The 27,260-nt window shown below is 40.5% G+C and overlaps 1 protein-coding gene across 11 annotated transcripts in view; it reads right to left on the bottom strand.

The window, feature by feature from the left end:
• Positions 1-27,260, bottom strand: part of LOC107707213 (teneurin-2-like) — a 312,784-nt gene that overhangs the window by 27,577 nt on the left and 257,947 nt on the right. For 7 of the 11 annotated variants that reach the window (XM_016511148.1, XM_016511146.1, XM_016511154.1 and 4 more), the window contains 8 exons: positions 21,511-21,633; positions 14,798-15,003; positions 14,336-14,531; positions 13,010-13,111; positions 10,488-10,682; positions 8,311-8,511; positions 8,007-8,192; positions 6,178-6,201 (listed from right to left, as the gene is read on the bottom strand). In XM_016511148.1, the coding sequence (XP_016366634.1) occupies positions 6,178-6,201; positions 8,007-8,192; positions 8,311-8,511; positions 10,488-10,682; positions 13,010-13,111; positions 14,336-14,531; positions 14,798-15,003; positions 21,511-21,633 (1,233 nt within the window). The remainder of the gene's footprint in view (positions 1-6,177; positions 6,202-8,006; positions 8,193-8,310; positions 8,512-10,487; positions 10,683-13,009; positions 13,112-14,335; positions 14,532-14,797; positions 15,004-21,510; positions 21,634-27,260) is intronic. The other 4 variants (XM_016511150.1, XM_016511156.1, XM_016511153.1 and 1 more) reach the window with 2 other exon arrangements.

Genomic DNA, 27,260 nt, shown 5'->3' with positions numbered 1-27,260 from the left:
TATAAAATTAGAAGCACACAATTCCCTAGAATATCATTATATGCTTAAACATTAAGATTTGTACTCATGGAAATTACGAAAGTAGTCAAACCTCTTCATTAGAAGGGGTTGTCCCAATACTTTGGGCAATATAGTCGGTAGTTGGTGCGGTAGGGGGCCCAACCTCATATTCTTTCATAGGGCCCAAAATTGCTAGCGGCATCCCTGGAGAGAACCAACGACTTTTGAATAAGAACATAGTGTGGGAGAATATGAAGGCGTAGAAGTATACTTATTTTAAAGGAGACCTATTATGTCCCTTTTTACAATATGTAATATAAGTCTCAGGTGTCCCCAGAATGTGTCTGTGATGTCTCAGCTCAAAATAACCCACAGATCATTTATTATATCATTTTGAAAATGTCTATTTGGAGTGGAAGCAGAAACACGCTGTTTTTGTGCACGTCTCTTTAAATGCAAATGAGCTGCTGCTCCCCGCCCCCTTTTCTAGAATAGGGCTGTGCCTTTACAGCTCGTACATCAGATACTCTGCTAAAAAACATCTGTTTGGTTTTGATTATTATGTCTGTCACACAGAAATCATGCGTTTTAAGCCAAATTATTTTAAACCTCTGAAATACGGTTTTCTGAGAGTACACATCCGAAGCACGCGCACAGAAAGCGGCTGTCACACAACATGTGAGTACTAAACTAAGTGCTTCCATGTCTTATTGCGCTTAAACTGTCAAATACACACAAGTTTATGTTAAAAACACACAAGTTTCAAAAACAGTCGGTTATATCTGTGAAGGTAAACAGCTGGGGAAAAAATTACATATTTATATTAGATCTGTGTGGCTGCAGTGTAATATACAGTAAATAAATCAATAAATCCACTGCTCTCTTGTCTCCTCTGAAGCTGGGAGTTTAAATAGTGTTCTGTGTTCTTCTGTGCAGCTGAAGACCGAACAGTTAGCATGCTTTGCTTGAACTTTCGCCATGGTGTTAGAACTGGTACACTTGTGAAAACACAACGGCAGCGCCATGGGTGGAAACTTGCAAATTAAGGTAATATTATAAGATGATCCCCTTTCAACGTCATGGGGGAAGCGAAATCTGAGCGGCTCATTTTTTCACAAGCTTGCAGAGAAAGGCTTTCCAAAAAAAAAACAATTTACTGGGTTGTTCTTTTTCACGTTTTCTGGGTTGGTAGATGCACCGGGGACGTGATTATAGTGCTTAAACACAGAAAAAGTCAGATTTTCATGATATGTCACCTTTAAAGATGTTTTCAAGAAAGAGAAAAAGTGCTTTGATAAATATATCAAGTTTTTGGAGTGAAGTGTGGCATGTGTGTGGGTGTTTAATGTATGCAGTTACGGGATAAACAGTCTTCCTAAAAGACAAAAGGCAGAAATCAATCTTGTCACAACAGTTTTGAGAAGAACGTGGATTGATGTGAATGTTTTAAGGAAGCTCTCTCTGGGAGAGGCAGAGACTGAGATGAACAAACACAAAGAGAAATGAAAAGGCTAAGCACTATTCTCCTTTAGCCACACCAGTCCATAATTAAGCACCCTAGAGATGTGACCTGACATTTTTGAGTCATCAGGAGTTTCGTGTAAATAAAACATGCGGTCTAAAAATCTCAGCACTGCTGTGGGCATCGTCTCTTACCTCGCTGTAAAACGAAAACCACGCTGCGACCTCACACTGTGTCATCAGAAACCATTGCTGGTGCCCCGGAGTTCAATCTCTAACAGTTAACACTTCTGTTAGTGTGTCACAGCCTCCGCTTATGGTTACCCTGGAAACACAGCCTTTTGGAAGGAGCTGGTTTCCTCCATCGCAAGGCTATATAGTATTATTGGCAGCTGACACTTCAGATGATTTGTGATGAGTGAAATGAAATGGCCTCGAGCAGAGGAGTGTGAAAACCCAGCATGCACTGGGACGCATTCAGCCATTGTGACTCAAATCAAATGTTGCTTTAATTAATGTAATTTTCAATGTCTGGGGTCCTTGAGATGCCACATTAACAGCCTGCTATGCATCGATTGTCACGCAATATTGAGCTGAGAGGAAAGTCACTTAGCAATGATTGCCTTTTAAATGGAGCTGCCATTTTAAGCAGCCAAATACTTATGAAACACCAGGACAGCAAAATCTATGCTGACCATTGATCTTCCTCATTGGGCAGCACTGAGCAGGGCCCCTCTTTCATGCCAAAGGCCAGTCGATTCTCAGAACACTAACTAGAATAAAGTGGGATTTCACAAACTATTAAGCCACCTGACTAAAGTAATGCGGGTTTACTCTATTGTAATCTACTTAAAAAGGAGCTGAGATTGCCTTGAGTTATGGGTCAGCACACACGGTATGAGAGAGGTATGCAAAGGTGAGATGGGGAAAGAAGTACGCTGCATAGCAACAGTCAGCGGTTGATGGATGGAGAGATGGACAGAAACAGACAGATGGTTTGGTGGAAAGGGGAAAAAACAGCAAAAGAAAAGAACAGCAGGGTTGCAGGGTTGCAGGAATTGCAGGCAAAGAAAGAAAGAAAGAAAGAAAGTAAGAAAGAAATATATAGGATGGGATATTACAGGGGAAAAAGAACGTGTGGAAGAGAAATCCAGTCCTCCACCTAACTATCCCATCCACTGGTCTGCAGCCCTCTCGCCTTTAAAGGTCATAAAATAAAGGTTAGTTTCATAAATCCTCCAAATTCGCCTTAGGAAGAGACAGATAAAGTCCCACAGGGAGTGAGCACCTACTGCATAAAACACCCTCTGTCTGGGTTTTCTGCCTATAGAGTTCCATGTACTACTACAAAGTCAAATAACATCCTAAACTTCAGCATGGGAATAGTGAAATCATCACAATTAAAAGAACCAAAGACTTAAACTACTTCAGTCTGTGTGCATTGAATTTATTTAATACGCGAGTTTCACAATTTGAGTTGAATTACTGAAATAAACGAACTTTTCCACGACATTCTAATTTATTGAGATGCACCTGTATAGCAGAGACTGGATAATGTTCTGTGCGCATTTAACAAGTTTTCTCAGAAGCCTAGTGTGTTTGGGAAACCTGTTTGGAAACAGTCAAAAAAAAATTTTCTGCAATTTCTGTTTGGTTTGACAAATGGTGCAGATATGTGCACTGCAACTTTAAGAACTGCCACTCCCTAAAAGGACATTCAGATGTGCAGTTAAAGCTGGGATGGGTTTGTCTTGTATGGTGGGCGTGGTTTCCATTCATGAGCCAATCAAGTGCAACTCACATCCACTCAGTATACCCTAGCATACAAAATCCATGCCTCCAACGGCTATTCACCTGCAGTCATTTTGGCCAATTAAGAGATACAAATTTAAATCAAGTAACAATTGTCGCTAGCTCTTGTGCCAGACTTGCTTCCGTCCACTGATGCATGAGCATTCACGTGATCACTGTGGGCCCTGCAGTTAAACTCCTCATTATCCTGCTCTCCCTGCAAACACACCGCACTCCCCTTCTCAGGAAAGCACACACACTCCTGCCCCTCCATTAGTATTCATCCTATGAGTTAGAACTCATGCAGGCGCTGAGACAAAGTCATTACCATGCCTTCTGTGGTCCTGCACCCTGTGTGCCGAAATATGCGCAGTAAAAATGTTGCTCACTGCTCTTGACCCACTCTGCACCAATGGCTCATGAAATTTCACATTTATCTTAGGATCCACTCCCTTCCGATCCCTTTACTCGCAGTAGTAATCTATATCCCTCAGGTATAGCAAATTCTATGTGATCTTTGTCTCCACTCTGCAGTGTCCTCTGTAATTTAACTTTTTTTTCTGAAACTTGATGGAAGTATAGGACGACTTGCCTCCTGCGTCTCTGTTCTGTGCAAACAAAAAGCAAGACTCAAACAGACTGCTAGGAGCTGGTGTGTCCTGGTGAGTGCTGCTCTGCCTCTAGCTGAAACTGCAGTCTACTTAAATGCTAGCATTCCCATTATGCTTAGAGTCATGTAGTTGACCCAGCCTTTAACTCTGCTCCTATAAAAGTTGGAGGGAATGGGGGTGGTGTACTGTAGTGGTTCCAGCTCAAGTCTATTAACTTGAAGTTCATCGGTTCCAACCACCTCAAGAAGCCTTCACTATTGTGCTCTTGAGCAAGGCTTAAACTCATGTTGCTCCAGAGAGACTGGTCCTTTAATAAGTATATGGTGCCATTCTATGGCATAATTCCTTCAAAGATGCAGAAATAAATCCTACCTATAAAAAGAAAGACTTTTAGGTTAATGGAAGACTCATAAACAAACAGTCAAGTATGCAAATGCATTTGCTTAGTCAATGCATTGCAAAAGCGTGGTGCTGTTGTGCATATTTAAAGTTCTTGCATTACTGCGGTGGTAACAAAGCTTTATACTTAAAGGGTTAGTTCACCCAAAAATGAAAATTCTCTCATTAATTACTCACTCTTATGCTGTTCCAAACCCGTAAGACCTTCGTTCATCTTTGGAACACAAATTAAGATATTTTTGATGAAATCCAAGAGCTTTCTGACCCTGCATAGACAGCAACGGAACTACCATGTTCAAGGCCCAGAAAGGTAGTAAAGACAAACAGTCCATGTGACATCAGTGGTTCAACCTTAATTTTATGAATCTACAAGAATACTTTTTGTGTGCAACTAAAACTAAAATAACTTTATTCAACAATTTCTTCTCTTCAGGTCAGTCTCCACCACCATTCATGACAGTACCACGACACATGCTTGTGCATTCCTCTGCTTGTAAACAAGCCGCAGCGCATGCATGTTCTACGTCAGAACGCCGGCTCCTGCGTCAGCAGCATCATCACGCGCATTCACGTGAGTAGTACCATTCACAAGAGTCGGAGACTGACAAGGATAAGAAGAATTGTTGAACATATTTTCATAGCTTCATAAAATTAAGGTTGAACCACTGATGTCACATGGACTATTTTAATGATGTCCTTACTACCTTTCTGGGCCTTGAATGTGGTAGTTGCGTTGCTGTCTATGCAGGGTCAGCTCTTGGATTTCATCAAAAAAAAAATCTTAATTTGTGTTCCGAAGATGAACAAAGGTCTTACAGGTTTGGAACAACATGTGGATGAGTAAATAATGAAAGAATTTTCATTTTAGGGTGAACTATCCCTTTAAGGAAGTGATAGAGTTAACTTGAAATGTCATTAAACCAAATGCGATTTTTCAGTTAGCTTGTTAGAAACACATTACAATATCTAACTGGTTTTGCAAGATTCTTTTCAAACTGTTGCTCCACCTTAACTGACAGACCTGAAAGACTGGCTGGTTTTGACAACATGGCAATTACTTGACTCATGAATCTTCATGTCATACTGACATTGCAAGATAACCATCCAATCACCAAGTTAACATTCATGAGCCAAGACTTTGTAAAGGATTCATAAAGCCCTAAGTACAGTAGACACACTGAGATGTACCATGATAATTTGGGCCATCTAGGGGGAGGTTGTGCAGGTAAATCTCACTCCCCTTGCCCTCCAGAGGCACTAGCAACAGACACTAAAGACTTTAGTCTTCAGCTTCCTTGTTAGCATGCCTGCCTCCCAATGCTGGCTGCTGCCGGTTTGAGCCCTGCTTGGAATGGGCAGAGCGGAACCGGTTGCATTGGCATGGAGATTTATTATTATATGTTATGAATCGCACTTTGACTCAATCAACAACTTGAGCAAGACATTTATCCTCAGGTTACTCCATTGAGACTGTCTTTGTAATAACTTGTGGTAGACATTTAGGATGTCTGCTTACTATCTATTAAATTATATGTGTAACATGGCCACTCTAATGCATAGTATTACCCCATATTCTGAAGGATTGAAAAGTCATTGTTCTAAGTGGCTCAGGCAGATTGGACACTTCTGTAGCATGGTTAATGCTGTAGGAGAGGGACATTTAAAAAGCAACAAGGTGCAAAACAGATGATTACAGCTATACTATTATCATCTTACAACAAGAATATAAACACACACGCTGAAGAACACAGACTAGCACTATGAACCTACTCGACACGACATTCTACTCCACAAAGGCTACTCTACGAACAGAAGCACACAGTCGTTATGCAGCCAAGCTATCAGAGGCGAGGGGTTGCTCACGACCAGACTAAAGTGCAGCTAGCACTAGTCACAGTACGACGAGGTACAATACCTTCAATACTTCCATCCCAAAAGTCTGCATCAGAGAGGACATTGAGAAGAAACAAAAATGCGTCATAACAAGAAGACAAATGAATACATGTGTTGCATTTGAATCAGTTAGAAACAGAATAATTCTGAGAAATAAAAATGGAAACTGAAGATGGAAGCCATTTACAAGGCTTTTTTAGCCTACAGAAAGAGTTTGGTGACAATAATCAGACAGACTTCCTGTTGTGGCGTACAATGGGAGAAGGATTAAAGGCAAAGCACTTTCAGTCTTTGTCGCTTGTGTCATCTTTGGAATGACAGACAAACATGCACATACATATCCACAGATGATGAGAGAAAGGAAAACTCTGGCTTTTGAGTCTATTTTTGAGAGAAGGAAGTCAAGACAAAAACAGGTGTGACGCCTCTGCCTTTCATCAGTTGCTGCTACTCCGCAAGGACTGTTCATTACCCATCAGCCCACACATCTGCCTCCACTGTGTGAGGCGTGATCAAACACGACTAAGTCTGTTCTCAGTCCAACACCAGACAGAGGAACAGTCTAATTCTCCTCAATAACCCCCCCACCACACACTCTTGCACCTCAGCACCTCATTCATCTCTCCTATACCTACTGTCCCCGTATCTACTGATTTCACCTTGGTCTGTCTTATGCCCTATTTACAACTTGTATAAGCTTATGGGAAAATGCTTCCAAACTGATTTAAAGTCAAGCTTTTAGTTTGCTATTCTCTACCTTTAAATGCTTTAAACTTCTCTTTCCGAGATTTGGGTCAAATGATGCACTTGATTTGTACTTGCAGTCATGCAATGGCTGTGATTTGAATGTTTCTGTCGTTTTCACAAGAACGTAGGGAAGGGGTGTTCAATCCTGCTCCTAAAGGGTCATTTTCCGGCATAGTTTAGCTCCAACACATCTGCTTGGATGTTTCTAGTGACCCCGAGGAGACTGATTAGCTGGTTCAGGTGTGCTGAAAGGTGGCCATAGGGTATCCCATTTTTTAATTTTCATCATTTAGATGGGTGCTCATGAGAGTCTCCTTTGTTGCCGCTACAGTATGCATCGATGCACACTTTTGTGGACTCTACAGCAGACTGCAATCCCTCTGGATTTATATTATCAAAATGTGGACCACAGGAGTTTAAGGCAGCTTTTGGAGCATGGCCTTAATATTAATGGTTTTAGAGTCATGTACTATATATCCCATCCTGATGGATCAGTCAAGAGAAAAATCACTAGCATAAACTTTTCCTGGAGTTCTCCTAAATCCCTGAGCTGCATGCAAGTAGGTCATATTCCTGGATCAACATCCTTTGCTGGTCCTTAAGAAACCATTGCCCAAACCAGGGGTGTCCAATCCTGCTTCAGGATGGCCACTGTCCTCTAGAGTTTAGCTCCAACCCCAATAAAACACACCTGAACCAGTTAATCAAGGTCTTAGTAGGCATACTACAAACTTCCAGGCATGTGAGTTGGAGCCGAACTCTGCAGGATAGTGGCCCTCCAGGTGCGAGTTTGGACACCCCTGGCCCAAACCATAATTTAGGCCAAAAATAAGAGAGCACTGTTTTAGACCCTAACCTCAGCTCTAACCCTTTCCCTAAAATCTGAATGGTTGATAATATTGTTGCCCTGGGACCAACAAGGATGATCCAAAAACAGGTCCCTCTCACGTTAAGCTTCAAGCACAGAAAAGAGGAGGGATTCTATATAATGCTCAAGAGAGCAGTAGAGGCAGAGCAGAGACAGTGCTTTGACGTCTGTTGTAATAGTCAGTATAGGGAGCAGGAAAAGATCAGTTCCTGGGTCAGGGCTGGGCGTATGCCTACCGATGGTGCAGTGTTCTCCATTCCAGCCCTGTTCACACTCGCACTTCCCATCCTTACAGGTGCCGTGCTTCACGCAGAGCGGGTTACACACACGCTGGTCACACGCCGCACCCGTCCAGCCCTCCTCGCAGCGGCACGAGCCACCCATGCATACACCGTGTGTCCCACAGTCGACTGAGCAAACCTCTGTGTGGAGGAAAGGACAGAGCAGTAAAACCACGATTTACATATCATACATTAGAAATCAGGTATAAAGAAATTAAACATTTTTATTACTGAGATCCAATCAAACATGCAGACTGACCAACAGAACAATCAGGGCCCATCCAATTGGGGTCACAGCTACAGACGCCTGTGTCTGGAATAAAAGCACCATGACCGTGGCACTGATCTGGGCATTGTGCTCTGGGCAGCTCACAGCTTGGTCCACCCCAGCCTGGTTTACAGTGGCACTCTCCGTTCACACAGATGCCATTATTTGAGCAGGTTGGATCCAGGCAGTCAACTGCGAACAAAAGGTGAGAGTCATGAATGAGGATTCATCTGTCAGAAATAAAAAGACCCTATGATATTACTTTATAAACTCAGTTTTCTTTCCTGTGTTGACATCATTTTTATTAAAAAGGAAGCTAGGGAGGGATGTATTGAAGGGCTTGTCCCTGTTTTTTAAAGGCCAAGCCTTTAGTTTATGTCACAGCAATGATCATGAATTTGCTACTTGTACTTTGCTACCAATATACTGATACCAAAAACATTCAAAGAAAAAAAAGGATGCATATTCACATATACCTGGGCTTTCTGGGATTTTGAAGAAGGCATGCACAAGCACATACTACGTCTTTCATCTAAGCATGAAAAATCAATATCCCACACCTTAAGTGTGAGTATGGCAGTTTCCTGTCTAGAGCCTTTCACACTCACCTCTCAAACCCTCACTTTCTCAGCATCTCCGTCTGTCTTTCTTACTCTCCTTTCCTCTCTCTTTTTGACTTTGACCCTGTCTCTCACATGTTCCATCCGGGGTGCCTCAAAAAATTGATATCGACTGCTGAGCGAAAGAAGAGATCTGGCCATGAAAAGTACGAGAAAGCCATTTGACAAATTACCCGGCCCTGAGGTGCCCTGCGTGACACCCCTGTCTCAGCCCCCCTCGGCTGACAGAAGTGCTGCTCCTTTCTCCTCACGCACATAAAGCCATTCATGCCAAATGTTTATGCTGCAGAAACTGCACATCACAGATATCAATTTCTGTGTCACCGGCACTTCAGGTAAATTGTTTGAGTGACTCTGCTGTGATGAATATCTGATTTGAAAAATCTTAGAACGGCAGGAAAAAAAATGAAAGGACAAAGTGCTGACCTTGTGATCTGCAACACCTCAGTTCCTCATGACCCACTAAAACATTCTCTCTTATTTTACACACATACATTTGCTTTTCTGCCATGTTGGGAACTTTCCTATGGTTTCTTTTTTCTTACTAAGTTAATGATATTTTCTATCCCTTAAACGTAACCCTGACACAAACATTATTAATATGTTGAATTTCCTCCTGGGTAAGTTTATCATCATTGTGGGTACATTTGCACCCCAAAATGTAGGCAAACCTTGACTTACACATCTTAAACATATTATGTTCGCAATATGCTTTCATTTTATTGAAAAGAACAGCATGAACATTCACCTAAATATATTCTTTTGTGTTACATGAACAAACAAACAAAAAAGGAAAAAAAAACAGATTTGGAACGAGAATGTGTAAACAATGACAGAATTTTCATTTTTAGGTGAACAATTCAATTAATTCCCCCTCTAAACACTTTAATATGGGACTTGATGCCAGACTGTTGATAATGAATTAGAGATTTAGAGAATGAGAATTAGAAAGTATTAATATGCAAGGCTTTTGTTGTTCTGTTTGTTTGTTTGTTTAGCTGCCATCACTGTCTCTCTGTAATGAGCAGCAAAGACTTTCTGAAACTCTGTTTTCCATCAACCTATTTCTATGTTTGTTAGCGGTTTTCGTCTCAGCCTCTCCTTTTGTCCTCTTATACCTCGTCTTTTTTCTTCTGTCTCTACCTTTTTCTTTCTCTTCCCTTTCCATTTTTAGACTCCTGGGACTCTTCTAGTTTTCTTCTCTCTTATTGCCAGTCACTGTCTTACCCGAGAGCCACCGAACTCTACAGAACACAAAAAATGAATCAAGACTGAAACTATTGTTCTCACCACCCAGATCAATATATTTTCTAGCCTTTACTCATCTCTGAGAGGTGTTTTTGCGGGAGCCCATTAAGACCTACCAGTGAATCTGGGGAAACAGCCAAAAATGACTTGTTTGAATATGTGAAAATGTGTGTTTCCCTTTTCAAGTAGCCACATGCACAGAATGCAGCTATTACAGTCACAGAGGATATTATTAAGCCATTGAGAAAGAAACTACATCTACACAAAGTTACACCATTACACACATGCACATACACTTACCCTCAGCACAGTTCTCTCCTTTGTAGCCCAAAGAACAAACACATGTGCCCTCTGTGCACGTGCCATGACCACCACACTGGGGGTCGATGCACTGACTTATGGGAACATCGCATTCCGGACCCTTCCATCCGCTATAGCAGATACACGATCCCTTGTCATACTGACCGTTTCCACTGCAGAGGACCGGGCATGCCGCTTGGGAAGAAACAGAAAGAGAACAAGGCACAATTTTATATGAGTCTGACATTTCCTTATTCATTTCTTTTGCAATGCTTTACCTCTAAAGACCCTTGAATAGCATAAGAGACAAATGAGACAGCATAGGGAGAGAGATTTTCAGTATGTTTACAAAGAATATGTGTAAGTTTATGAAGAGATTGAGAAACAGGCTGGAAGTTGTGGTCATGGATGTGTCTCTGAATGGTGTGATACTAGGAAAAAAGGGCTGAGCACACATCTGACAACACTGGGCTCAGAAAAGTCACACTGAGGACATACGATATAAAATAATGAACTAAACCTTAAGCTTTAGGCACCAAACACGTTCAACAACAATCAGTGTGGAGGAACATTCTCTTATTGAGACTTTAGTTTGATTGCAAACTGAAATTACAATGATAAGATTTATTAATTTAGCAGATGCTTTTAACCTAATAACTAACAAATGAGAACACTTATAAAAAAAAAAGTAAAATATTAATATCATGGTACATGTCCAAAAAATATGGTAATACCATGATAAATGTCCTAAGAATATAATAAAAATATTATACTGTACATTACCTAAAAACATCATATTATCATGGTGTATGTCCAAAAACATAATAATATCAAGGTGCTTGTCTAAAAACATGGTAACACCATGGTACATGTGCTAAAACATGTCAATAGCATGGCACATATTCGAACCTGATCAGAACAGACTGCGCCTGCATCTGAACCTGAGTCTTGACTTTTAAACTACATTACCCAGTAGCACTCTCTCTAAGCCCTGATGAAAGATGTCTAGTAACTAGCAGTCTAAAAAGACTTCCTGGGGTGATTTCTGCAACGAGAGTCTCAAGGCTCCTTGCACTGTAAAGATATTAATACACACACACAGGGTCAGCAGTAGTGGAGGGAGTGGACAGCTGTGAAAGGTTGGAGAAAACTGTAATGAAAGAAAATGTAATTTAACATTGCGGTAACAAAACTATTAATCACAAGCTTCCCAGGTGAACAATGGGAGATATTGGGCGGTATGAACCACCATTCATCATCCTTATGCCTGGGAAAGAGAGAGAGAGAGAGAGAGAAAGAGAAAGAGAAAGAGAGAGAGAGACCTCTACTAACATATAGATCTCAGTTTCACTGAGTCATAGAACTAAAGCACCTTCTTAACAGGAAAGTATGCAAATGCAGTGAATGTATTTTCAGTCAAGATGTGCAAATGAATTTTTTGGGCAATTGAGGACACACACATTTACCCAGCTATCTAAAAGGGGACTTCCCATTGACAACTGTCGTTCTCAGCTAATTATAATTACTACAGAGGTATCTCTTACCTCTTAAACTTTTGGCAGTTCCAGAGTTGAATAAAGATTTAGTCTATTTATGAATCATTTTCCCTTCTTATGATGGTCCATAAATTAAGTTGGGAATTATATAATCCAATTGGTCCCAAAACGTATAGCTAGGTCAGAAACACACACACATACACACTCATCTAGAGGGTGCCTAGACTCTTGGGCTAAACCCAAGGCTGTTGAGTGTGTAGAGCCATAGGGACCGCTGAGATTAACACACATCTTTGATGTGTTCAGCTCTTTGAATCCCACTGCTGGTGCCATACTGGCAACAATTCACTGTTGTTCCCCCTTACATGTGTTTTTGCATGCTTTTCTTTTCTTTATGTCTGTCTGGACCCTAGTCTGCATGCTGTTTTGCATTATTTGCATTTTATTGACAGAAGAAGTACAGAGGTGGCAAGAAATGCTGACAATAAGATTCATGGAGATGAGAACTGGACGGAGAACTTCAATCTCCAGCATAAGCACTATAACTCAATATGTCTCTGATGCTATCGCTTATCCATGGTTTCCAAGCACAGTTTACCCAAAAATGAAAATGATGTAATTTTTACTCATCCTCATGTTATTGTAAATGTGTATGACTTTCTGTTGTGGTATAATGGTGAGTTTTTGAAGTTGATCTTAGTCATTCTTTTCGACGTCTGAGCTGTCAAGCTCCAAAATGACAAAAAAGCACCATCAAATTTGTCCATATGACTCTAAACAGCAGCTTTCCAAAGTGGATTGTCACACAGGTTTGGAACGACATGAGGTGAATAAAAGATGACAAAATGATCATTTTTGGGTGAACTATCATTTTAAATATGACATCAATGGATCATTCTCCATTTCGCTAGTATGAGTGACAGGGAAGTAAAAAAAACTTCTCTCTCTCTGTCAATGTTTTTTTTCCCCTCAAGCTCTTTCTCTTGCTGTACGACAGAGTTCGGGTGTAATTGGAGTGTCTCTTACCTTTCGAGCAGTCCATACCATGGAACCCGGGGAAACAGTGACATACTCCTGACACACACTCTCCGTTACCATGACAGTTGCGGGGACACTCTTGCACAGAGTCTGTAAAAAGAATGAAACCTTTCTAAAAAAGGCCACTTTGATGGCAATGACAGCTGTAACCACCACATCCAGCTCTCATCTTGTCCTGTCCTCCACTGCATCCTTCCTCTCTCAGCTGAGTTTTCTGTCCCTCTTTCGGTCTATTTCTGAGTGGCGGTCTCTGGTCATTATTGATACAGCCCATTCAAACAGCGTCACACACCATTTCATTAGCCATGAGTAATATCACGGCAATGAAAGTAGGCCATATCACAGTAGATTAGCGCAAGGTTAATTGGTGAGACACCACTTATTCGTAGAATTCATGCATGTGAATATTCATAGAATAGAGTCACGAGGTGCTTATCTCATTTCAAGTGAATAATAATATATATGAAATGGTATAACATTAATAGCTTGACATTATTTAATTATTTCCTTTTTACTAGACGGCATGGAAGCATTTATCTGTAATTCTACAGAGACTAAAATCCATAAATCCAATTGTCCATAATTTTAATGTTTCAAAATTAACTGGTCTTTTATTAGACCTAATTTATGAAATACAAGTTTCTGTGTAAATCGTTTGAAAAAAAGCATGTGCCATTCAATGTCACAACGCAAGGACATATTCCTCATAAAACCACAAGCATATTTTGAATAGTGGTTGATTAAAAGGGTTTCTCTAGGCAAATTAGTTCTCTTATTAATTAGTTTTGCATTTTGTTCTCTTTGCTCTTGATTTTTATAATACATTTTCATATTCTTTTATCAATAAGTACTTATTTTATGCTTAATTTTTCTAAACATATACTACTCTATTTGGTATAATTATGCTTACCAATCCTGCATTTATTTGATTTAAACTACAGTAAAACAGTAATATTTTGAAATCTTATTACAATACAAAATTACTCTTCTATTTTAATATTTTTTTATGTAATATATTCCTGTGATGAGCTGAATTTTCAGCAGCCATTACTCACATAGTGTCACATGATCCTTCAGAAATCATTCTAATATGCTGATTTGGTGCAGATTAATATATTATTATTATTATTACAATGTTGATCATACAATATATTTTTTTTTGCATAATATTTTGTTTTAAAACACTTTTTATATTTAAAAAATGGTTATGCTTGCTTATCTCAGCAAATGTATTGTATCTTCTCATCTCAAATAAAAAATGTCACAGTTGAGTGATATAGTGAGCGATTGAAGTAAATGTACAGTAGAACTGACCCAGAACAGCTGTGCTAAATGAGACAGATTCCTTCTCCTTGCCGTCGTTGTAGAAAGCCAGGTGCCATGTGCCAGGGTCCAGATACTGTACAAACACGGCCTCGTTCAGAACCACCGTCTGAATACTGCGTCTCTCACGGGGCGACTCCACTACGCTCCATTTCTCCTTTCCATCCAAACGCTCCATATAGTCGTACTGCAGAGGGAGAAATGCAGAAACAAGGGAACACGAGGGGATGTTTTTCTTTTTCTTTATGTTTTTAAGTGGTTTGACAGCATTCATACATATCAAACAGTGAGATACTTTGAAGTTGAGCAATTGGAATGATTTTATCTACCACCTGGTGACTTCTAAAATGTGTTTGCAATGACTGATTGATCCGCTGTTGGGATGAAAGAGGGTTTTTTCCCTGAAAGGACTTCACAGAGTGGCCTCTCTGTAAATAGAAAGGGTGTGCACACCTGTGCATGGGACGGCGGCAGCCCTTTGCGAATGTAAACCCCGAACAGTGCATCCTTGCCCAAGGAGATGTTGAACTTGAGGAACTGAGGCTGGCTGAGGTGCATCAGGGATCTCCAGAACACCCCGGGAGGCACCTCCTGGGTCACGCGCCTGCCCACCTCCAGGCTGCCCGTATCTACGCTGCTGTTGCGAGCGGCCCATGGCCCTGAGACAGAGAGGAAGGCATAAAACAAAAATCAATCTCTCACCTCAGCTGTGTTGCAACTGCCCCTTGTTTATAGATTCAGTGGTAGCCGCTTTGAAAGCAGAAAACAAAAGGAAATGGCACAAATGTGTTTTCTCTCTGGGAGACACTTATCTGATGGAAACTGAAAAACACAAATGCTACTTCCTGAAGTCTTTTTGCCCATAACCTCACTGTACCCACCCAGAGCAAAGAAAGCCGATAGTGTATCACGATAAACAGCAGAGAGCCAGAGAGAGGCAGGGAATAGGGGCTTCTTTGTTGAATATCTGAGCCTGGTTTTTCAAACGCAGCTCGCGGAAGAACTGAGGAATAACTTATTAAGATGAAAAGTTAATGGTCGCTTCTATGAAGCTGAGCTTTATTTGGAATTGTCACATGATATAAGTCTTAAAGTGTGATCTATGATTCTGACAGAGATTCGGTTTTCAGAACTACACTCTTAATGTCGACATCAAACAGTGTTCATAAAGCATTTTACTTTCATGATGTGATGCATTTCAGAGTGAAATAGTTTATTCAATGAAAGAAATGACAGTTTATTTTTTTTTAGTTTGGGGTTTGGTGTTTTTGACACAAGTCTCTTATTGCTGGATTTATTTGTGACCCTGCCTGTGAAAACCCAGCTAAAGTTATTTTTTTTTTGCGATTTACTGTTTTATACATAAAATCATCCTTCATAAAGATGTAGAACATTCTGTGAAAATATAACCTTTATATCTTTAATACTGACTGAGTAAGGCCATGTCAAAGATTGAAATCATAGTGAAATTAGAGGTTGAAATCAAACTTTGATGCTTGTTATCTCATAATTAGATTGTGAGACTTTAGCCTGGATTTCACAGACAGGGTCACATTTTATCAAAAATACAGTAAAATCAACAATATTGCAAAATATTATTAACTCAAAATAATGTAATTTATTCCTGTGATGCAAAGCTGAATTTTCAGCATTATTGCTCCAGTGTCACACGATCCTTCAGAAATCACTCTAATATGCTGATTTGCTGCTCAGTTAACATTTCTTATTATTATCAATGTTGAAAACAGTCGTGCTGATTCATATTTTTGTGGAAACATTGATACTTTTTTTCCAGGATTATTTGTTGAACAGGAAGTTCAAAATAACAGCATTTATTTAAAATTGATATATAACATAACATATAAATGTCTTTACTGTCATGTTTGATCAACTTAATGTGTGTTTGCTTCTTACTGACCCCAGATATTTTAACAGTAGTGCGTGTGGGGAAAGTCGTGGCCTAATGGTTAGAGAGTCGGACTCATAACCCAAAGGTTGTGGGTTCGAGTCTCGTACCGGCAGGGATTGTAGGTGGGGGGAGTGAATGTACAGCGCTCTCTTCCACCTTCAATACCATGACTGAGGTGCCCTTGAGCAAGGCACCGAACCCCCAACTGCTCCCCGGGCGCTGCAGCATAAATGGCTGCCCACTGCTCCGGGTGTGTGTTCACGGTGTGTGTGTGTTCACTGCTGTGTGTGTGCACTTTGGATGGGATAAATGCAGAGCACTAATTCCGAGTATCCACGTCACGTCACGTGTATATATATTCTATAATGTTAGTGGGTCCTTATAGGCTCTTTGTTTGTTTAGGGTGTTCCGAGGAACCTATTTCTAAAAGTGAAACTGGAACCTGTTGATTTTTCACTTATCTTCTACTCCTCTTTTTTCTGACTCTGCTGTTTGTGGACTCTCAGGCTGACGGAGAGATCTCTTCTGTAGTGAGAGTTCGTGTATTCTCCACCCTCAGGCTTTGGCTCATACGCCATGTCAACACCACCATCCTGTTTACCAACATAATCACACAAGCTGTTATCCACTTTTCATTTAATGGAAAATCCATGGTTGCTCTCTCCCTCTCTGTCTTTCTCTCTCTATCTTTTATTCTCTCTATCTCTTGCTCGTAGCTAGCGGCAATGGCCGAGTATAAATGGAGGTTGCGTGCAACAGATTCCCTCTGTCCCTACGTTTGTGATGTTCTCACACACACACGAAAACAGCTCCCCTGTAATCAGGTCAGATCTACACTGCAGACCGCAGCTCTGACAGAGAAAACCTGTGAAAAATGATGAGGAAATAAAGAACAATGAAAACACAATCAGGACTGAGCAGCGGCAACAGGAGATGAAATAGCCTCCCTCATTAATACAGAACAGCACGGATGGAGGAGAAATAGATCTAAAGAAAAACCATTGAGAGCGAGGGAGGCCGGACGAGAATTTCCTTAGGGAAGGAACAATCAGTCTGCGGCCATGGCCGAAGCAATAGTCCAGTTTTATTTCACAACAAAACACAATAGCTCTGTTCCAAAACATAGTGAACCACCTTGCTGACTACACAGACAGCTACCTAAAAGGTAACAATTATACTTAAGGGAACTGAATATCATAAGTGACTTATTTGGAACACTCTACAGTGTCATATAAAACTTAAAATTATAAATATAAAACATACATAAATATGCACAGCAACCCCAAATTAGTGAAAATTTAAATGTATTCAGCATTTATAATTTATTTATTCATTAAGTATTTAGCTATATTTCCAGTATTTAATGAGATATATTTATAATCAAATTTTATTTTGCAAATTTTGATGTGTAAGCAGCAAAATTAAGTTCTTCTTAGAATTGCACAAAATATTATGATAATAATACAATCTATATTGTGCTTTTGTATACCACATCAGTATTTTTTAATTATTTAAATAATTATAATGAATTCAATACTCCTTTTATTTATGACAATTGAGCAAACAAAGTGACCGTAAAGACATTTCTAATATTACATAAGTTACTATTTCAAATAAATTATGTTCTTTTGAACTTTCTATTTATCAAATAATCCTGAAACTGTATTTTGGTTTCTACAAAACATTAGGCAGCACAACTATTTTCAACAATGATAATAATAATAATAAAAATGTTTCTTGAGTAGCAAATCTGCATATTAGAATAATTTCTGAAGGATCATGTGACACTAAAGACTAGAGTAAAGCCTGCTGAAAATTCAGCTTTGCCATTACAGGAAAATAACATAAATTACATTTTAAAAATATATTAAAATAAAAAAAGTTATTTTAATATGTAATACTCTTTCAATAGTATTTTACTGTATTTTTGAGCAAATAAACATCCTTAGTGAGCATAAGAGAGATTTAAAAAAAAAAAAATATTGTGAACAGTAGTGAAAATTAAACAAAATACAGAAGAAAAAGCAATCATTAATGTGTTTATAGAAAGAAATGTGGGTGGGGGTTGTGTGTCCCAGCGGTAAAAAAAAATCACGGTCCGGGAGGGATTGGGGGGTCCGCCTCGTTAGAAATAGCATTTCTAAGATCCCTCTCTAATGCCGGTCCCTTGGAATCGTCCTAACCTCCCCCCCCCCGCTACAGCATCCCTGAGCTCACAACTGTAGGTTTTGGATCAGAGCTATCATGGAAATAAAGGACATCTGAATCTGAGTGTCTAAACACAGCATCAAGTACCGTAACAGAATCCAGTGCAGTGTGGAGTGCAGAGAGCCCAATCATAAGCTAATGTAGCCAGTAGGCAGAAGCACACACAAATCATTTCACAGATCAGTCCAGAGCATCAAATCATCCCGCAGAAGCCCAGATAAGAGCATCTCAACACAATATACCAGACAATAAGGTAGGATAACAGCTATACACAAAGAAGCAGCAGAGGATGAGAGAGACAGAGAAAAAAAGCAACAACAACAACCAGACATGGCACAACACAAGACTTATTATATGTGGTGCTACCGCCAAACAGAGCAACCAGCAACATCTGCCTCATAGCCGTATTGTAGCTTTGTCTGTGTATGATTAATGAAATCTCACTATTATGTAGAATACATTATGTCTGCATGTGAGAGAAAGAGAAAGCGACAGGGAGAGAGCGAGAGAAAAGTCATATTTGTATGGATGGAATTGACACCGACATGCTCAGTTCAGATTGAAACACTTGAGGTGAAGAGCTGTTTCAAAGCTCACAATCTCACCGTTACCCACACACTCACACAAAAACACAGCAAACTATTACGCCACAATTTATATGTAATCACGGAGTTAGAGATGTTTACATACTGTAGCACTGAGGAGAGATTAAAGGAAAAACTAAACAGTGTGAAAATGTGTTTACTCTATTTTAAAGAGAAGTAAACAACCTACTAAGTCAGCATCCTAACATTCTACCCTCACTAATTAGGTGCACACTATGTAGGTAGCAACTCTGTGTGCCAAACAAACTGAGCTTGCATGGGAGACTTGACTTGCAATTGGTTTTAATGGAGCATGATAACACAGCTGTATTATAATAAACAAACTACACAAAACAAGCAAATGTTTGGGGGGAAAAAAATCAGTTTTTAATTACACTGAGCAACGGCTTGAATGAAATATGTTTATTCAGACATTTTTATTTCCTTGTCCGCCATCTTGTATTTATGCTGTCGTCACGTGCTATCGGAAATGTCCTATTTCCCACTTATGAAGTTGTGATTACGAGCTCATTGCATTCAAGTGCTTTGTTGTCAGAAAGAATAAATTGTAGCATCCCACTGGTTGAAAACCAACATTCACTGCGCTAGATAACCAGCTGACGTTTCTGGAAGTTCGGTCAAATACATGCTTATTTCATTGTTCATAAAACATACAATATGCTTCAAATGATTGTCCATACAGTATATATAAATAACAACAAGACAGGGTGATATAGTTGTTGTTGAAAAAACTAATAAAGAATAGCACTGACAGCAGCAATCGATGTCCCCTCCACCATGTTTAAAGTTCATGGCCCGCCCAACTCGGAAACTCTGCTATAAAAATGATCTCTGAGTTTCCCAGTAGTAAATACGACTTAAGAGGCCACTCATGTCCAGTTTCTGATTAGGAGACTCGTATTTATGATTATTCCGATAGCACGCGAAGGCAGCATTAGTGTTTCACTGAGCTCCGTGCAATGCATTCTGGGACTGGGTTTTTTGTGAAAGTTGTATGACGCCGACTTAGAATTTGCTCAAAATTATGTATATTAAGTAGCCTACTTGATGACTTCAAATGCTGCCTCTGCCACTAGGTTTTGTAAAAGCATGTGTGTGTTCAAAAATGACTAGTCCCTGCCTGCTGTAAAGAGAGAGAGAGAGAGAGAGAGAGAGCGAGAGAGAACAGACGGTGTTGTCCTTCATACTGAGGTGATGTGGTGTTTTCTAGGACACTTCCTATGAATCTGTGAGCATGTGAGATCAAGACAGAGACAGCCAGAGAGAGCTGGGGGAAAAGAAATGGGTGAACAGCAAAGGGTTGTGCAAGTATGGAAGTACAGTATATGAGCTTTTGTTTGCAATCGTCAACATATTCTGTTACACCAAATACACAAAATAATGATCTTTAAAAAAGCATCATATGACCCCTTTAATCAAACGTTTGATTCCTGATGGGAAAAATCTGAATTATCAGTAGATTATAAAGACGTGCTAATTATGTAGGATTACTACCATACTCAAATTGTTATGCATGTCATACCTGGATAATCATATTCTTTTAAAAAAAAAATTGCAGTAAAGACGATACTGTAGCACAGTACGCAGAATACAGTATCCCACATTACAATGTAAATGACTTGACCTTCTGTCTCCAAAAAATATGAGTTGTGTTTTTAACATCTTTGTCTTGAATTATTATTTGATTAAGCCACCAGGGAATATTGTGCTTTTAAACAAAATTGGATTAAAAATGCAAGATTGCATTCACAGAATTAAATGTGTATAGAGGCACTACTAAAGGTGTGCTAGGGCTTATCACACATGAAATAGTTAACTCTGGGTCATTCTAAACCCTCAGATAAAAGGAATCCTGGGTTGTCTTGCTTCATGTTTCACACTAAACCTGGGGTCATAAACATTCCTTTACCCAGGGTTTAAAGAGGGATTTAGAACGACAGTAACCCAGGGTTAGGAAGCGCAGTGTGAAAAGCCCTTTTGACACGTTTCTCGTTGCGTAACACATACTGTTTCACACACTATTTTTGAAAAATAATCACCTCCCCAGCACCACTGGCCCACAATGCCTTGCTGCTCTACCTAATCACATGGTTACTTGGTTTCTTATGACTTGTCAGACGGCTACAGAAATTAAGCCCAGAGAATAATGTCCCTTGTCGATCGTGGAAGCAGGCAAAGAAGTGTGTGTGGGCATAAATGTGCTGTCATGATGGGACCTCAGTGTGCGACAGAGAAGCAAATTACTAAACACAAATCAAAATGAGTACAAGCTGGAAACAAATTGATATACAGGGCAATGGAGGTTTCAGCACAACTGATTTTTTTTTCTGAATGTAGTTTATAGTTTTTTTTCCCCCTTTGTGTTTTTCTGTTACAATCCTGACATCCTTCTTATCGAAAAGAGCGTGCGGGACTGCAGCGTGCTGTGAGACTGTGCTGCTCACCTCTGCCTCCAGAGGGCGCTGTTGCTACGTCACTGTTGCTGGGCAGCCCGGCTCCCAAGCCGTTGTTCAGCATGGGACCAACCACAGGTTTCAGCTGCCAGTTCAGCCCCAACAGATTCATGGCTGAGAGAGAAAGAGAGAAATAGAGAGAGACAGAGAGAGACAGAGAGAGAAAGAAAGAGTGTAAACAGTGCAGGTATATGGGAAGAGAAAGGTAGCCAGAAAATGAAACGCTTGAGGACTTTGCAAAGGCGACTCTGTACTGCTGCTTCGCGGTAAGAGCACAAATGATTTTAAATTAAACAAAATGCTGCATCTTAAATGTAGGATATTGATCTGTTAAACCTGGTACAGACAGGGAGAGGCCACAAGATAAAGTAGTTTATTTTGTCCCTGAAAAAAATAATCACAGACAGCCTAGTCATTTTTATTGATTGCATGACTGATTGATGTTGACTGACGGAGAAGCCATCTGTCACTCATAGGACTCTTGCATTTGATCCTCAGTCTGATATATGTCACAGTGGCAAGTGTGTGTGTGCATAAAACTAGTCTCAGGGTCTCTCACATGCAATCCTCCCAATAGCAGAAATGCTAAAACATTTTCCTTGACTACAGCAATAACTCTACAACATTATTCATACTCCATTTACACCAAATTTGAAAAGCCATTGTTCAAAAAAAAATCTACATATGCCCTGCTGCTTGCATGTTTATTTTTTAAATATTTGAAACATTACATAATGTGATAATGCTTTTAGCAACCTACATTTAAAAAGAAGTGTAGAAACAATTTTCACTCAGAAATTGCTAGTAAATTTCACAATTATTTACAAAGAAACATCAAGTAACACATTGCACTGAACGTGAAATTTTGAAGTTGAAAGACTGAAATAGTATTTTCTTGTAAAACTAATCTTTATTTTGTTTATTTATAATATATATATATAATATTGATAATACAATACAGTGCGTAATGTAATATATTCAGCCTTCATAGAAAGTACCACAAAATGATTTTCTGTGAGTAGATTATAGGAACTGGGTGACAGATCTAATTGGTACTTAAAATCAGTTTAACAGTGTGTGCGTTTTATTTCAGTCATTCAATCACTGGAGCCCTGAGGAAATTATGTAGACGCGCTTCTAAAGACAGAAAGAGAAGCAGGCAGCGAGACCCACGTCTGTCGGAATTACTCGCACCTCAACAGGTTAAAAAAGTTAACAAATGCACAGGCAGAAAAACAGCCGAATCTTGACAGCATTCAGAGCTTTCATGTCAAGCTGGCATGATTCAGCAACAATCTCGCTCTTTGTATTGTGGGGCTGTTGTTTCTTCTTCGTGCCTGTGGAGCTTATTTTGGTCTGTTCGCTCTGAGGCCTGTGTGCAGTTTGTCAGCTGAATCTCTTCCCGACCCGTGTCCTATCTAGTTCTGCCAAGAAACTTTTATCGCAAACAGAAGAGAGAGGAGCGCTTAGTCTGCTGAACTCCAGAGGTGCCGCAGGAAACGCGGAAGAGAGGAAGCTCTTTGTAACGCACAGTCTCGGGCTGATTGCAGGATCTTGTGCTTTATCTCTCGCTCCTGTGTGTCTGCGTCGACTGTTCTTCATAGTGGCGGTAAAGATGGGCTGAGATTGTGCGAGATTGTGAGTCATCAGAGACGGCAGTCACAGGAGGAGGTTCATATGGAGGTGCCGTGTTACTCTCATGTATGACCTCCTTTTTTTGCATTCCTTTACTGCTTCATTCTTACACTAACTTGCTAATCCATAGTACAAATGTGCACACACTATTACACTCAAGTGGATATGCTTACTCTGTCTGTCTGGTGCTCATTGATGCCTGTCTTACTTTTTTGTCTGTCTCACTCTCTCGGTCTCATTCTTTTTGTCCGTCTCATTTGGTCTGCTTGTCTAACTCTTTCTCTCTCACTGTATGTCTCATTCTCTCTCTGCTAGTATTTCTTGCTCCCTGTCTGTCTCACTCTATTCTTCTTTCTCAACCTGTCTGACACTTTCCCTTACTATCTCTCCCTGTCTCACGCTCTTTCTGTCTGTCTCGCTCTCTGCATGCCTCAATCTTTCTACCTATCTCACCTTTTATCTCTCATTCTTTCCTGTCTCACACGCTCAGCCTATCACTCTCTACGATTCGATTTGATTCAGTTCAGTTCAGTTAAATTCAATTCAGTTGAGTCCCTCTGTCTGTCTGTGTTTTTCACTACAGTATCTTAGGTTATCTCTGGCTATCTCATACTCTCCCTAAATCTCTCACCCTCATCCTATCATGGAAGATTTTCACAAACCTTTATTTGCCTGTCTCACTGTATACCTTCCCTATTTCTCTGCATGACTAATGTTTCACTCTCTACCTTGGTATCTCAATTTAGAACTCCCTCTCACTGTCTGTCTAACTCTTTAGTTCCACTATCTCAGGCTATCTCTGGCTGTCTCACTGATTCTCTACCTGTCTCACCCTCTCCGTAACAAACACAACAAACACTCATCCTATTATCTCTCTGCCTGTCTCACTCTCTCTCACAATCTCTGCTTGCCTCACTCTCTCTCACAATCTCTGCTTGTCTCACTCTCTACCTCACAATCTCTGCTTGTCTCACTCTCTACCTCACAATCTCTGCTCGTCTCACTCTCTACCTCACAATCTCTGCTTGTCTCACTCTCTACCTCACAATCTCTGCTTGTCTCACTCTCTACCTCACAATCTCTGCTGGTCTCACTCTCTACCTCACAATATTGGCTTTTCTCACTCTCTACCTCACAATCTCTGCTTGTCTTACTCTCTACCTCACAATCTCTGCTTGTCTCTCTCAATTCAATTAAATTTCAATTCATATTGCTTTATTGGCATGACATACTTAGGTTCATAAGACATGGAAAACATGAACATGAAACAAAACACCACATTACATAGGTCCTTCACCAAGTAATAGTCTTAATTTGTCATTTTCATGGAGTGATTGGAACTCAGGAAGTTTCTGCTGTATTTGACTGTACAGTGAGTCTCTTAAGGATGTGTATTTGTCACAGTGGAGGAGGAAGTGCTCCACCGTCTCAAGTGATCCTGATCTAGATTCATTACAGATGCGCACTTCTTTAGGTAACCACATCTTTTTATTTAGTCCTCTCTCTATGGTCAGCTGGTGGTCACTCAGTCTGTACTTTGTCAGTAAATGTCTGTGTGTTATATTCCTGACTGAGACCAGATAGTCATCCAGACTGTACTCTCTGTTGAGTTTCAGATAACATTGGAGACGTCTTTGGTCTCTCTCACAATCTTTCTGCTTGTCTCACTCTACCTCACAATCTCTGCTTGTCTCACTCCCTACCTCACAATCTCTGCTTGTCTCACTCTCTACCTCACAATCTCTTTGTCTGTCTCACTCTCTACCTCACTATCTCTCTGTCTGTCTCACTCTCTACCTCACTATCTCTCTGCCTGTCTCACTCTCTACCTCATAATCTCCGCTTGTCTTACTCTCTACCTCATAATCTCCGCTTGTCTCACTCTACCTCACAATCTCTGCTTGTCTCACTCTCTATCTCACAGTCTCTCAGCCTGTCTCACTCTACCTCACAATCTCTGCTTGTCTCACTCTCTACCTCACAATATTGGCTTTTCTCACTCTCTACCTCACAATCTCTGTCTGTCTCACTCTCTATCTCACCATCTCTGCTTGTCTCACTCTCTACCCCACTATCACTCTGCCTGTCTCACTCTCTACCTCATAACCTCTGCTTGTCTCAATCTCTACCTCACTATCGCTCTGCCTGTCTCACTGTCTACCTCACAATCTCTGCTTGTCTCGCTCTCTACCTCACTATCTCTCTGCCTGTCTCACTCTCTACCTCATAATCTCTGATTGTCTCACTCTCTACCTCACTATCGCTCTGCCTGTCTCACTCTCGACCTCATAATCTCTGCTTGTCTCACTCTACCTCAAAATCTCTGCTTGTCTCACTCTCTACATCACAGTCTCTCAGCCTGTCTAACTCTACCTCACAATCTCTACTTGTCTCACTCTCTACCTCACAACCTCTGCTTGTCTCACTCTCTACCTCACAATCTCTGTCTGTCTCACTCTCTATCTCACCATCTCTGCTTGTCTCACTCTCTACCCCACTATCACTCTGCCTGTCTCACTCTCTACCTCATAACCTCTGCTTGTCTCAATCTCTACCTCACTATCGCTCTGCCTGTCTCACTGTCTACCTCACAATCTCTGCTTGTCTCGCTCTCTACCTCACTATCTCTCTGCCTGTCTCACTCTCTACCTCATAATCTCTGTTTGTCTCACTCTCTACCTCACTATCTCTCTGCCTGTCTCACTCTCTACCTCATAATCTATGCTTGTCTCACTCTCTACCTCACAATTTCTGCTTGTCTCACTCTCTACCTCAGTATCTCAGTCTGTTTTGGCTGTTTCACTCTCTTCCTACCTGGATGAAAAAACATCACCTACAGCTCAACCTGGCAAGGACTGAGCTTCTTGTCTTCCCTGCCACTCCAACTCTACAGCATGATTTCACCATCCAGCTAGGTTCTTCTACAATTACCCCATCAACCTCGGTCAGAAATCTTGGTGTAATCTTACTTTCATTCATGAGAATAAAGGCACTGGTATGGATTTCGTGGGACATTGTATCTTGTTTCATGCAGCCCTGCGTTCAGCAGACTGTTACTTGGGACATGTAAACACTTCTTAAGCTGGTGGGAGGATAAAGTGGCAGGTAAGGGGATCGTACTTCTCACACAAGGGCCAAACAACGCTTTTTGCCTGACAAATCTACACCTGGTAGGCAATAGGCATGGAAACCATTTTCCTGTTGGCAGCCCCTACTGCCGAGATGACTATCTGCACAATCATATTTCATATATCTCCTACTGGAAAAAAATGTCAGAGCCATAAAGAAAGTGTTAGGTAGGGTTGTGCGATATATTACCCCATCAACTATTACATAGTAATAGTTGATGGGGTAATATATAATATATATTGTTGATATTACCCCATCAACAATATATACCCCATCAACTTCGGTCAGAAATCTTGGTGTAACCTTTGATGACCAGCTGACCTTCAAAGACTACATTGCAAAGACTGCTCGATCTTGCAGGTTTGCATTGCACACCATCAGAAAGATCAGGCCCTTTCTAACGGAGCATGCTGCACAACTTCTTGTCCAGGCCCTTGTCATTTCTAGGCTGGACTACTGCAATGCTCTTCTGGCTGGACTTCCATCAAGCAAAATCAAACCTCTACAAATGATTCAGAATGCAGCGGCACGAATGGTCTTCAACGAGCCCAAAAGAACCCATGTTACACCTCTCTTCATCTCCTTGCACTGGCTACCGTTTGCGGCTTGCATCAAGTTCAAGACATTGATGTTTGCATATAGAACAGCCACAGGCTCAGCACCCGGCTACTTCCACTCACTATTACGAATCTACATCCCCTCCAGAAGTCTGAGATCCGCTAGTGAGCGACACCTCGTGGTACCATCACAGAGAGGCTCAAAATCACTTTCCAGAACATTCTCGCTCACCATTCCTGGCTGGTGGAACGATCTTCCCACCCCAATCCGGAATGCTGAATCCCTGACCATTTTCAAGCGACAGCTGAAAACTCATCTCTGTAAACGCTACTTGACTTCATCTTAAAAAAAACAAAAAAAAATTTCTCTTTATTTATTCCTTCCCTTTTCTAGCTTGTACTTATTTGAACAATGTCTAA

This window comes from Sinocyclocheilus rhinocerous, unplaced genomic scaffold (genome assembly GCF_001515625.1).
Source record: "Sinocyclocheilus rhinocerous isolate Xijiao unplaced genomic scaffold, SAMN03320098_v1.1 scaffold174, whole genome shotgun sequence".
In the NCBI taxonomy this organism is placed as follows: domain Eukaryota; kingdom Metazoa; phylum Chordata; class Actinopteri; order Cypriniformes; family Cyprinidae; genus Sinocyclocheilus; species Sinocyclocheilus rhinocerous.
The sequence above is the reverse complement of the archived record's forward strand: the minus strand, read 5'-3'. Positions and strand labels throughout refer to the sequence as shown.